The sequence below is a fragment of the Antrostomus carolinensis genome, unplaced genomic scaffold (assembly GCF_000700745.2).
Source record: "Antrostomus carolinensis isolate BGI_N321 unplaced genomic scaffold, ASM70074v2 scaffold31263, whole genome shotgun sequence".
NCBI classification, from domain to species: Eukaryota; Metazoa; Chordata; class Aves; order Caprimulgiformes; family Caprimulgidae; genus Antrostomus; species Antrostomus carolinensis.
The window spans coordinates 74,796-88,745 of record NW_010305039.1 but is presented as its reverse complement, the minus strand read 5'-3'; the positions used below and the strand labels follow the sequence as shown (position 1 = coordinate 88,745).

Genomic DNA, 13,950 nt, shown 5'->3' with positions numbered 1-13,950 from the left:
GCACGGCCACCCCCTGCTCTCCCCGCAGGCAGAAGGGGCCCCCTCGGTGCCGCCTTCGCTGTCCATGTTGCAGCCCAGCTGGCAGGTGCACCCGTCTGAGCCTCTGCCACAGCACCCCTTGCTCACCTGGGAGCTGCATGGATGAGGCCGGCAGCTTCTGCAGCCAGAGCCTCGGTCACTCAGATCAGACCGACATTTGGGTAGCATGAGCGAGGGTGACCAGGTCACTAATACCGTCTTGCTTGCAGTGTTCAGATTAGTGCTTACACAAACACTTTATCGATAGTCTGGAAACTGCTAAGTCAACTTTCTCAAGTCCTGAGTGTCATCAGTCTTTGTAAGCACCACTTTATTAAGTGGGGAATAAGCCAGCTCCGGGTGGGCGCCAGTGTAAGACATTGGGGTGTTTACTTAACCTGCAAGCTCTCCTACAAAAACAGTGCTAAAAATATCCAGGAGCGTTGTGCAACGGATGGAATGGTAACCAAAAGGGAGAGTACAATCATGCTTTAATTTCCTAACCTCCCTGGGAAGGTCTCAGGCTGCTTGTTTTCAGTGATGCCTATAACTGGGATATTCTCAGTCAAGATTTTTATTAAAACCAAACTTAGCCATGGACCTATGCCAAAAAGTGTTTTGTAGTCAAAGAAATTGTGTTATCTTCTTTTAAGTGTCAAATTCTGGCCTAATGATTATAGGAACTAGTGATGGTGTTAGCACTTTCTCCCTTTACTACCCTAAGTTTCTTCTTGCTGTATGTGTGTTCCTGGAATTTTTTTTTTTCCCTGGTAATGAGCATTACTGTAAAGGGTGGTATCTGGTAACATGGTTGCAATTAGGACATCTATATGTTGGTTGTTTTGTTTTGTTTTGTTTTTTTTTAAAGTATTACAGATACTTTGAGATCACCAGTGTTGCTGCTATACTTTTCGTGCAGTATCTGTAGTCTGTTTCCTGGCAAAGCTGAAAGGTGTTTTATTAAAATGATCATGCTTTGGGGGAAAATTAAAACAGTTGGCCTTAGCATTGTGTTTCCTATTTCAGTATTTCACAGCTGCTTTTAAACAGACAGCTTTAGTTTACATGAAGTTAGTGTACTGTGTTTTTATACAAAGACTATTTCCATAACTGACTCTAACGGTTCATGGCCCAGTTAGAAATGTGTTTTAGCCACTGTGCTCTTTTGGAAGCAGCACAAGCGTGTGCAGCCATGTGGCAGTTTGGTGTTTGGTGGTGAAGTGTATCTCAGTACCAGTTATTCTACAATTTCCAACTATATATTAGGTATGGCTAAACATGCTGTAAAAATGTTGTATTTGCAGGCCTAAGAAGGACATAAATTATATTACAGTCTGGACAAAGTTGTAACACAGAAGGAAAGAAATAAAACCTGCCTCTTCTGGCACTAAACTAGCCTCAACTATCAGATCATCCTTCTTCCCTTTTTACATCCATATCCTTCTCAAATATTTCCTCCTCTGGCCCAGGAAATTCGTTTTGAAGAATGCAGAAGACCCTGGTACAAGATGGAGGAGTGTAGTATTGTGTAAATGCTGCTTTTTTGCATGTGTATTCAAAGACAAAGGAAAAAACCCAAGAGCAATACTGTTACAACAACCAGAGGAGTCAGGTGGGCTAATGAACCAGAATTCTATGAAAATAATATCAGGTTGTGTAAAAGCAAGGATTTTCCTTTAAAAGGGACAAAATTTTGCCCCCTACTCTCCCCACTCCTCAAAATACTAAAACCCCAAACTCTTGTAATGAATAATTTTCCCATGAGTTGACTTTAAAGTTGCACTAATACTTCCCCTCTACTCACTATAAACATCCTCGAGGAGCACCATGACCCTCACTACTTGCTTTGAGTATGGAAATCAGAAAGTGAACTATTGTGTTTCTATTTAGCTTTGATAGTTGGGGGGAAAAGCGGATTTTTAAATTGCTGCAGGTGGGCCCTAGGACTGTGTCTGAGCTACCACAAGCCCCTGGGGAAGCCTGAGGGGCTGCAGGGCTTCTGGGATTATCAGAAATGTTGCAGTTCAGATCCCCTCATTCCCCTGTCCCAGGCCTGGAGGGAGGATCGGTGGGAAATGCTCTTGAGCTGGCTTCCACAGATTTTCCCTGGGGACATGTCACCACAGCTGGGAACTTTGCTCCTGCTGTCTTACCCAGACTCAGCTGGCAAGAGCAAAGGTGATAGTTTAATTTCAGTGCTTTTCAGTTGCAATACAGTCAAGCTTATGTTTCTAATGCTTTTTTGCATTGTTTCAGCACCAAACACCCCCTGTTCCCTTCTTGGAGAGCTGTAGAGCAAACGATGTCCTTCCAGAAAGGCCTGTGTTTCTCAGTGGAATTTAGCTGTGTTCTCTCAGCTGGCTTGCTCTGTCCTGGCACATAGAACACACCGCGGTCTCTGCTAGCTGCTGTCAGAGAAAAATCTTCGGAGCTTTGATTGGTGCCAGTAAACAAATGTAATTCAGGGGAAGTTTCCAACTTTGTATTTTGTCATAGAAGCAAATATAGACCTTAATAAGGACTAGTATATCAGAAGGGCAGTTATTCCATGGAAGAACTACAAGTTACAAAGTGTAATATCACTAGGACTGAGATTAGAATAAACTATTATAAATTATACAAATGTTAAAGGAGTTGAACTGCAGGATATCTCTGGAGTGGAAATCTGTTTCTGAATTCTTATTTTTAAATGGCGATCTGATTTTTCTAAGCATGAAGTCAGCAATTCTGGATCCAGAAACTAATTTCATATTAGGAGACATTTAGTAATTGTGGAAGCAATGCAAGAGCTAGTTTAAGAGTACCTTACTTGTCCTTCCACTACAGACTTCTGCAGTTTTCCATTGGTGTTTATAAAAAGCGGCAACCAAGTCATCTGCACACAACTATTAGTTTCTGTGGTGGAAGCCCTAGCCATAATTCTTCCAGTCTCCCAGTGCAATATGCAGCAATTAGTGCCTTCAACAGTGTGGTGTTAATGATGTTTCCAGCTTGGGGTGGGTGCTGAATGCCTGGTGCCCAGCTCCTGTGTGGTGGGAAGTCTTGCCTGTTCATCCTGTGACAAAGGGCAGGTCCTTTCCACCAAAGCTCGTCAGCAGTCAGCACAAGCGAATGCAAAGCAGCCGAGTCTGATTTACCTTTTATCCCACCAGGTTCTTCAGCAGCATAAAAATACTGACACAATGGTGGCTTTGATGAAGGTTTATGAAGAAGAAGACGAAGCTTATCAGGATTTGGTCACCATGGCAACACAATTCTACCAGTATTTACTGCAGCCCTTTAGAGATATGCGAGAGCTGGGAACACTGTACAAACTGGAAATCCTGGTATGTCTGTCTTTACAAAGTGAAAGGCTGAGGTATATAGTAGGGCATCGACTGCTCTTGGAGCAGTTTAAGCTCAAATCACTTAACATTTCCCACTTCTGTCTTTACCAACTTTTTTTCCCCTGCCAAGCTACCAAACACGGCTAAGAAATTCAGAGTGAGTGCAGAACCACTCTCAGAGGACCTCTGAGTCTGAGGTACTGCTTGAATAGAACTGCAGCTGTCTTCCCATCAGTGTTCCAGCTCTCTGTGGTTTACTCTGTTAGGCTGAATTTACAGAGATCTGAGTAGCCTCTGTTGTGCCACCTTCAGTGGGATTAGTTTGTGACATTGCAAATGCCGTCCTCCAGCAATGCTGATGCACCAGATTGGCTCAGTTGTGGTGGTAGAACAGAAGGCAGAGGAAACCTTATCACACAAAGCAGTTTGCTATTGCTGCTACTACCTGCTAGAAGTACAAATTAAAACATGCCAGTTCCCACTTAGATTAATTTTATGTGCATCTTAAACTGGAAGCCCATACTGAAAGTTATGATGCCCCTGGAAAAGACAGCCATCTGCTATTTTGATTTTTCCTTAAATAGTCTGTTAAAATTAAAGTGAGCTGTTTTCAAAAAGAGCTAAGTTTGGGCCAAGGTTCTTGGATACTGAAGGTGTAAACTTGTGCAAATAAAATATGCTGTGTGCTGTACTGGAAATTAAAGTGAAAACAGGAATGAATGAAATGAAGTTTGTTTCTGTGTTAAAAAAAAAAAAAAACAAAAAACAAAAAAACCCCAAAACCTCAAAAGGATATTTAGGCTCATTTGAAGTAAAATTCTTTAAAAAAACCTGTATTTGAATACTAGTCTTATACCCATGTACACTCTGTGGACTTGAAAGTACACTCCTATGTTTCTTTTCTGTGTCCCTGTTCCTGTGTGAAAGAACTGCCAAACTGGAGAACCTGACAGTGCGATGTGCTGTCAACACGTGGGGAAAAATAGAAGAGAACATTGCACGTAGAAGAGTTACTTTTAGTAACAGTGTTGGACATGATTTTTAAGATTATAGTTTAAAAATATTTTAAGAAATAAATTAATCCAAAGTTAAGTGTGAAGTTGTGATTGGGGAACAAAGGTTCTGAGTTAGCCCAGAGGATGAGGAACAGGGCAGTACATAGGCCTGAGCAGTGATCCACTTTGTGGTAGGGGAGGGGAAGGTCTTGTTTGCCACCATGCTCTGCCTTGCTCAGAATGTCTCAAGCGTAGCATAATGTGAACTGCACCACTCTGGTAACCGGTTGGTAACTGAGAATTTTGTCTCTTTGCAGAAATCTTTGCAGTATGATAATTTGGGACCTAAAAGAGTAGCAGCTTTGCAGAAAGATGCCGAAGAATGGACTAAGAGAGCTGAGAATGCTGTGTGCTCCATTCAGGATATCACTGTGAACTACTTCAAGGAAACTGTAAAGGCTCTGGCAGGTAATCAGAATGATTTACACAAAAGGTTGTGTAAATACTTGACTTAAGAGACTGAGAGCTCTTTTTATCACCTTTGCTGGTCTCTGCAGACCCCGAGGTCAGGATGAATGTCCAGCTTAAGAAAGAAGCATTTTACTCACTTAAGATTTGTATCTTTTAACTAATTTGGTTTACAACCTTGCATTTGGTTTGCACTCAAATGTTATCAAGGCCTGAGACTTATGGCTGCAGCCTCTGACAAAATCCATGCACGCTTTCAACACTCGATATGCAAACCTCAAGGATTTTAGCATATTAACTGAATAGATCACTGTGTAACTGTTAAGGCATATTTCCATGGTACAATGAAGTATTTTACTTGCATATATGAAATCATAAATTCAACCTTTTAGTCTTGTTATTTCTGAAGAAGCTTCAGAAATTGTTTAATTGTTTTAAAATGCATCAGCATTTTAGTACTGCAGCTGTAGTAGGAACACACAAGGGCTATTAGTACACTGCATTTCTCATCTTGTTGCAATGTTTTAATCTGCAGCAATGCACAAAGAGATGGAACAAGATCAAGAAAGATTTGGTAAAACTGCTTGGGCATCAGCTTTGCCACGACTAGAAAACCTGAAATGTATGTTAGCTAAAGAAACCCTTCAGCATCTGAGGGCAAGAGAGTTGTGCCTGAAACAGAAGAGAGCTGGCATTCAGAAAAACGTAAGGCCTTGCAAAGCCTCCTTTTCTGTCCTTGTTTTGTGAAGGGCTGATCAAAACCTACTGAAGTGGCCATAGAAGTAGATTTTTGAAGTCTTTGTCTATGAAATAGCTTAGATTTTTCAACATGATTTTAAGTTGTAGAAAAATGCATGTCTCCAGTTTTTTAAAATTGCTCTGGCACATATGAGGTCACTCAGCAAAGACTAAGATACATGCTTTTACAGTTGAAGTGTCATGTCAGCATTTGTGGTACTAACCTTTATAATTGTTAGTTTTAGGGAGATAAAGACCAAATATTCCATTCAGAGGACACTGCAAAATAAATATACTTATTTAATTTTAATCTTCTGATCTTCTTGATTTCATGCTATCTAACTGCTGCTAGGAGTACCTGATAATTATTTTCTAAGAGTAGTGTGCTGCACCGTATTTTGTTGTTTTCGGGAGCAGTATTATTTGTGCACATTGTAATGAAGTCTGGTACACAAGGTGAAATTACACTTTAGGTTAATAAGGCTCTCTGCTCCTCTGAGTTTCTGCTCCAAGCCTTTTCTAATGTTCTGTTGTTTCCATACCTAAGCAGCTGCCAGTTAGGCCAGGCTCTGTACAGGTACTCGTGCATCCATGCATGTTTCATGTGTGCATGTTTTGTTATTTATGCTTTTTATTTTCCATTTGGGGCTACACAGATGGAGAACCTCAGTGAACAAGAAGAGAACCTAACTGTCGTGGAAGAGCTGGAAATACAGTATTATGAAATGCAGCTGGAATTATATAATGTACAGCTTGAAGTACTGAAACATGAAGAGATGCTGCTTATTGTACAGTTGGACACTTTAAGGAGACAGATTAAAGGTAAGAATAAAGAAATATTTAAGCACCTATCCAAAACAGGAATGAGATAGCCCACTCTGTTTTCACTTAAAAAAAAGGATGATTATCACTGCTCAGGTCTCTACAGTAGAAAGCATCATTGGAAAACATTGATGCTGTGGCACCATCTGAGATTTTGTCTTCTAACTAACTAGACACTAATTTGATAACAGAAGCTTAATAAAAAAAGCCTCACTGGTAGCCCATCTTGACAGCAGCTGTGATATGTGCATGCACTAGTTTAGTGTATGGAATACCTTATATTGAAAATACTTAACTGCTCTTGTAGTTACAGGATCTATGCATAGAAACTGCGGTTATCGTGACCTGCTGAAATGAGTCCTGAAATTCATAACAAATCTATTGTAATTTAACATGTAGAAATTGCAAAATACACCCTGTAATGACAAAAAAGGTGATTATAGCTAGATGATACTCGAGTGCTGCTGTATTCCAGTTTAAGTGTCTCTTCGTAACATATTTTTGACCAAATTAGGCACCAGTCTTGTTTATGCTTATTTGTGCTTATGAATTCTCTATTACTGTACACTGTGAAGTAAACATAGCTCCTGCTTGTTGCATAATCAGAACCTGATAAATAGTAAAATAAGTCACCCGGTGTTGATCAGACCAGTCTTCAGTTTTCCAGGAAAACTCCAGTCGGTGAAGGTAGGAGTTAAAAGCACAGAGAGATACTTGAAAGAGGAAGCTAAATAACAACAAATGCTAACAGCATAAATATGATCCTGCAAAGCACCCCTGTGAGTAACATGACATGTTTGCATAAGACTTTGAAGGACCAGGCTGAGCTCTGGAGCATTACACTTTCTAATAACTAACTCACTGCCTTCAGTGGCTTTAAAAATGTCATTAGTTCTTTAAATGTTTAAATAACTGTAGCAATTTTTGGGTTTTTAAAAAAATGCCAAATGCCTTTTTAGAGAAACAGGATGAAGTTGTTTACTATGATACATGTGAAAATCCTGAGGAGCTCAAGGTCATTGAACAGACAATGGGACAACATTACGCTAACTTGTCAGAAATGACGATGCTGAGGCAGAAGACTAAGCAGTTGGAGACAAAGCGTGGGACTGTCTGTGCGAGGAGAGCCTACCTCAGGAACAAAAAAGTAAATGCAGTCCTGGAGATGTGCATTTTCTTTAGCTGGTGTCTTGACTCACAAGGGATGGACAGGAAAACTAGGGAAGCTTTGGGTGGAGCATACAAGAGATGATACGTGACTTAGTGCCGAGGCCTCCAAACAGAGAGGGGCAATGTGTTTTTAAGCCAGGTTTACACTCCACTGTGTGGTGCAAGTGCCTCTAGTTTATTAAGAGAGCACAAACTCAGATGGGTGACCCAGGAGGTGTTCCCCTATCAGTTAAACCTTACCAGAGCCCCGCTGTGGCCAGCTGGAGCTTTGCCCTGGCAGCCTTTTACAAAGCAGCTGCAGTACAGGAGGAAACCTGGCCTGCGATGAAGGAAGCTGCGGTGACAGAAGTACCCACACAGTGATACTTGCTTTACCTTTGAATGGGAGGGAGGGGGAAATTAAGCTGCTGCAATTCTCTCGTCAGCCTCTTAGTTCTGTGCAAAGGGCAGTTTTTTCCTGTTTCCCATTCAGAGCAGAACACTAGGAAGGCACAAGTGAGAGCACAGTTGACTCTCCTGAACCTTCCCAGTGAGCTGAGCTTACTTTACACCTGCACAGTCCTGCTGGGGCAGAGAGCAGAGCTTAAGCTCAAGTCTGTCTGGCCTTTTACTCCTCAGTAGCCTGGACAAAATGGGAATGACATTGGAAATGTTTTGTGGGCCGTCATTGCCTCTTGCTTGCAACTGCTTCCTCGGCGAACGCTTCCTTTGCTTCTGTTTTCATTCACTTAATTGCTGTCTTTTGGTTATGTAACACTAAAGCCAAATGCCAGATGATTTGCAAATGCTTACCCAGCCATGTGGATAATCCCACTCTGTACAGTGACAAATAGCGACTCCCAGAGAAAACATTGAAGCCTGCAGCTTCTCTGCGGTGCTTTGTGACTAACAGAAGGTAGCCCTGTTAGGCATTCATTGTGCTTCCCACACCTTTGCTTCCCTGGCTTTTGTACTCGGGAACTATGGCAAATAAGGGGTGGGGGAAGGTAGCCTTCTGTTTTTGTAATGCCCTCCTAGCTTCTCTCTTACCTTCTTCTTCATGTCTTTGCACCCCTTCACTCCAGCTGCTACCTGGGTGAAATTTCTTCACAGCTTGTTTCTGTGCTTTTTTTTTTTTTACTTTTTCTTTCTTCTCTCTTTTTTTCTCTCTAAGAATAAGACAGAGGAATTGTTTCAGATCTGGATATGTTTCCTCTGCAGCATGAATAACCCTATCACTAATTAGGAGAACAAAAGATCCCATTGGCTTTAGCTATGAAGGAGTCCTACAGATTTCACCTTCAGGGTCTCACATCTGCCACTAGTTGAGCTTAGCCATCCTTCTTGGCACAGCCAAGCACTCGGCCTTGGTCACTGTCACTCCTGCTTATGCACAGGAGTTAATGGCACAGATGATGCACAGAAAATGTGAACTAACCAAGGGTTGCATGAATTTTGCTGTTCTACCAGGATCAGTGTGAAGCAAGCCATCGGCAGAGACTGCAACAGGCAGAAGAGAGCAAAAAACGCTTCCAGCAGCATCACAGCATACAGATAGTGAGTACTGAATAGCAGCCTTGGGGAATCTGGCAGCTGATTGTTTTCACGCACTAAGGCTCACTTACTTGTGTTTTAATGCAGAAGAGAGACAAGCAAAAAGAGGAGGAGAAAAAGAAAAAAGCTTGGATAAGCCAGGAACGTCAGAAAACACTGGAGAGGCTGAAAACATTCAGGGAGGCAAGTATTGTGAACTACAGTAGTCCTAAATGGAGTCAAAACACAATGTCAGAAAGTAGCCATAGCTCACATGTAGGCACGGTCCAAATCAGAGACCAGCATTTGGATAGCCTCATCTAGGACTGTGTGTAATGAGTCAAGAGAATTAAATCCACTAAGGGTATAGTTTCCAGGTGCAGAACGTGTTGCAAAGAATGCAAGTAAGGAAATGGTTTTGAAAGAAATACCATTTAAATATGTTCAGGATTGAATTTTCTGCTTGAATGAGTAGGACAGGTCTGTACTCTGTGGCTTTTTGTCTCTTTGGGGTTGGTATTTTGGCCCATCCCATGGAGGTGTGACCTCCTGCCTTACGATTTGTTTTTCAGAAGTGTCCAGCTCATGTTGTTCTGAAAACATCTCGTTCCCAGCCTCTCAGTCCCAAGTTGCCACGAAGCATCACTCAGCAAGCTGCAGTACTGGCCTCTCCACCTTCATTGAGAGCAAGGGCAGCTCTGGAGCAGCCAAAGAGCATACTGCTAGTAGAAGCCAAAGAATCCAAAGCTTCACATCAGAATACCCCTGCAGATATCCCTGTCCAGATTTTTTTTACTGATGGTGACACAGAGCAACAAAAGCACAGCAAGGGATTGATGGTCTCTCCATCCTCACCACCACCTCCTCCTCCACCTCCGCCCCCTCCTCCATTGCCCCCTCCTCCTTTTTTTTTCCCCTTACCTCTCCAGTTAAAGCCACCATCAGCAACAGAGGATAAGCCACTTCCTCTTAGCTCCGGTAGCCCCACAGAAAGCTCTGCACTGCACAAACAGGATGAGTCATCCAGGAGGTCTATAAATAATTACATAGGTAAGAAGGCTCACATTAACTGGTGTTTTTTTCTTAATTTTCTGGTCTTCTTCAAGAGAATGAAGGTCTTGGAAAGCTTAGTCTAGGGAACCACACACAGTAAGACTGACCATAACTCAGGATGTTAAATGGGTAACAAAGATTTTTGTATCCCCTTTTGATACACTTCACAGGGTCCTGATGCTCAGAGTGCGTGACTCGGTGTTTTTGGGGGAGTGCTGTCAAATTGGACAGGTCAATGTTTTAGGACATTAGAACTTGAGTCTTTGCTGGAATCCTACATTTATTAAGTACAACCTTACAAGTTAGTTTAAATCATGCTTAATCACAGCACTGCTAGTTCTGTGGAGATCCTAATTGAGGACTTGCATTTCTTTTGGCACTGAAAATCCCATTGCTGTAATAGGTAGGAAGGTGCCACAAGAAATTCCAAGGAGAGGGGGTTATTCATGTTGTTTGGTGAGAAACAGTTTTGATTACCAGGTTTGTTCTTGCAACAATTTTGCAACTTTTGAACTGAATGTGGTATTTTGACTGAGGATTAATCACCTGTCCAGTCAGAAGACCACTGTGGGTAAATTTGTGGTTGTACTAAGGCTACACTTCATTGTTTGATTTATACACTACAGAGCTAGCAGCTGGGCTGCTTGCATTTCTAAGGTATGCACAGCCTGTGTCCACTTACAATTTGCTTGGTTTCTAAATAAAGGTTTCTTAAGAGAATTCATGCGGAATTCAATCAGGATTTGAAAGGAAGATGGATAGCTTTGGCCTACTAACATTCCTAGGGCCAAAATTCTGCTCTGTTACACCTCTGCTTTGTTAGTGAGATCATGCAGGTGAAATTGAAGGCTGAACTCTGCAATTGAAACTGTAGCTTGAATGAGAATAGATCTCAGCAGCCTCCCAGGGCTGTACTGGTTACATCCTGCTAACAGGCTTATTTTTTATCTCTGAAGCAAGCAGATATTTTGACTATGTCAGGGAGATTGATGTAAGTTGGAAGGCAGCAATTTTTTATTGTCATTTTTCACAGTGGAGCTTATGCTAGAATGAAGCAGATCTTTGAATGTGGTACATTCCTTTTCTGACTATTCACAATACATCTAAGCTGCCTTTGTATCCTCTCAGTTAAGAGGCAAACCACAGGCAGAAATAGCAAGGAAAGTTCAGCATTTTCAGTTCTTCCAAGGTGTGGGGAAGTACAAGCAACTGAAGGGCTGAGATGCAGTCAAGTTACCATGACAAACTGCTGTGTATCCTGTGGATCAGTGTGCAGACTTCAGTCCAGGGGGTCCATGGGATAGCTCTACCACAGATACTCTTAAGAAGCTTCGATTAGCAATGGCAGTTGTACACCGGAGTAGTCTGATTGCTACTGGAACAGCCTTACTAGTAGCTAATATTTACTACCATTCACAGCCTAACATTGATGTCCTTTCATTATTTTTGAATAAGAAAAATCCTTTTTTGTTTATTGGAGAGATCTGATTGGTTGTTTTCATGAAGAAAACCAGCATGTTAATTGCTGTAATAGTAACTGGTAAAATACTGCCACAGGAACTTACTGAAACAGCTTCATAAACAGGTTAGTTTTGGTTACACATGGACTACTCATTTCTTTTCACATGAAAAGCCAGGAGAGGTTCATATTCTGGTGTTGAAAATCCTGTCTGTAATGTGTTAACATACTTTCCAAGTGAAACTTCTTTTATAATTTGTTAGTCTGACTAGTCTTTTACCAGGCAGCCCCATTTGATTAATAGACTTAAGACTTTCTTACTTGAAGGCTTTGTAAGACAACTTGGTGGATCTCTGCTTGATCCTTTGCTGGCATCTCGGTCTCCGAAGGTACCACAGGATTTATCAGAGTGTTAAATTTCAAGTGCTTGATGTTAATCGCAAAACCTTCTGCGCGTGGCAAAGATACTTCTAGCTGTGAGGCACAGATGGTCTGAACCTGTGGCTGTAGGAGTCGACTGCTGTCCAGGGAAACTGCCTTCCTGTCTGACAGTCTGAAGCTAGCAACAGAGAATCCAACAGAAGGAGTAAACGCAAATTACAGCGTGTATCCAGAGAACTAGTGGAAGCTCTCTCAGTATGATGTCCTTTATGGTCTGAAGTTCAGAAACATATGCCTGAGATTTAAATCATGTTGTAAAATGGGAATTATTTTTTAAGTCCATACAGAAAAGAGCTGCCTGCCTGCCTGCTTAGGGCCTGATCTGGCTCCCACTGACTTCAGTGGTACAGTTTCAAGCCCTTCTACTCAAATCCTTTCATTTTTCCCTTGGCTGAGCAAAAATGCAATTGACAGTCTCAGCAGGCTTCTGAGCAAGCTAGGAGGAATGGTAGATTGTTTCTAATACAGAATACAAGAGATTTTTAGGGTCAGTGAAATTTTTTTGAAAGCCTATAAAGTTATAATGAAAAAGAAGCATCCTCCCTTGTGTATAATTTCTTCCTTATAGTACAACTTTGTGTAATATTGAAAAGGCATTGGATTCTCAATTCAAGATATAAAAGCTTCTAACTGCTTTTTAAAAGCAGTTCCAGAGTCTGGTGTTGCAGAAGCTTGAATGAATCTGTGCCAGAACAGTCCATTCTTTAGCAAAGATGAAAGGAAAAGCCCTGAACACTTGGGTAGGGTTTTATACCTCTGAGTGTGGTTGTCTTGTTCTTTCTTCTGGTAACAATAGATTTATCTGTTGCAGGTTCCATGGATGAGGTTTTGGCTTCTCTAAAACGCAGTGAAGTTCATCTTCGCAGAGTGGAACCGCCAAATCCGTATGCATCTGTAAAAGACAACATCCTTTCTGCCATAAGGCAAGGAGTTAAACTGAGAAGAGTGAATCGAGATACTGAGAAAGATGTCAGTAAAGGATCCTCTAATGAGCTAGAGAGAAGCATTAAGGCAGTCATCCAGAGAATTAAGAAAGTGTCTGCTGATTCTGAAGAAGAGGAGAACAATGATCAGAATAATGGAGAATGGGACAGCTAACCTATTCAGAGTAACAGACTAACTGACTGGAACAGCGTGTGTGTCTCATTTTGCACGTTGTAGAAGACTGTCCCTTTCAGAATGAAAGCACAGTGTGATTGTGTGTGTTCTTATAGTCCAAAATGTCTTGTGAAGTAAAAGAATCCTGTTGATTTTCTATAGGAGCTGAAGATTCTTATTTTTGCATGAGAAATGATACTCCAAATTATACTTGCATTAATAGGTATTTTTGACTCAGCCGTGTAGAGCTTTCACCACATCTGAAGACAGCTAAAAATGCTGGATTGAAACATACGTTATTTAGGTTGTTACTATGCAGTAGGTAATGCTAATACAACAGTTTGTTATAAAGTGTGCACTTATGAATGGACTTGATAATGCTGATTGTGAAAATGAGTATCAAGTTTTAAATAAACACCACTGTAGTAATTACTGAAAAGTTTACTTTTTATCTGGAAGCTTAAGTACAGAGAATTTTTAGATGCTAAATGTTTTTCATACATCTACATTTACAATGAACTGTTGGCATGAAAGAAAGAGCCAAAACCTTGTATATAACATTTTCTGGGATCTAGCCCTGTAATACAGAGCTGCATTTCCCCACTGAGAACATCAATACATGTTTATAGCTACTCTCATGAATTTAAATTACCTGATAGCCTTGTAAATGGCAGATATTTGCATTGTGCCTGGAACCTGACTTATTTAAAAATTCAGCTACGTTCAGTTTAGAGATTCTTTCTGTTTTGGGTAGATAGTGACAAAAGTGATTCAGTTTCTTTTGGAGTTATACTGACCCTTAATAAAAATATATCCCAACAGAAGAAGAGGATTCAGTGTGCTGTCATTT

The 13,950-nt window shown here is 41.1% G+C and overlaps 1 protein-coding gene across 1 annotated transcript; it reads left to right on the top strand.

Annotated features, from left to right (window-relative positions):
- Positions 1 to 3,170: 3,170 nt before the first annotated feature.
- Positions 3,171 to 13,179, top strand: WHAMM (WASP homolog associated with actin, golgi membranes and microtubules; the record flags this gene model as incomplete). The annotated part of the gene is made up of 9 exons (XM_010164672.2): positions 3,171 to 3,344; positions 4,657 to 4,807; positions 5,343 to 5,512; positions 6,202 to 6,367; positions 7,327 to 7,514; positions 8,987 to 9,073; positions 9,158 to 9,253; positions 9,622 to 10,099; positions 12,814 to 13,179. Coding segments are annotated over 9 exons (1,797 nt in total), but the record flags the coding sequence as incomplete, so codon positions are not given.
- Between the last annotated feature and the right edge of the window lie 771 nt (positions 13,180 to 13,950).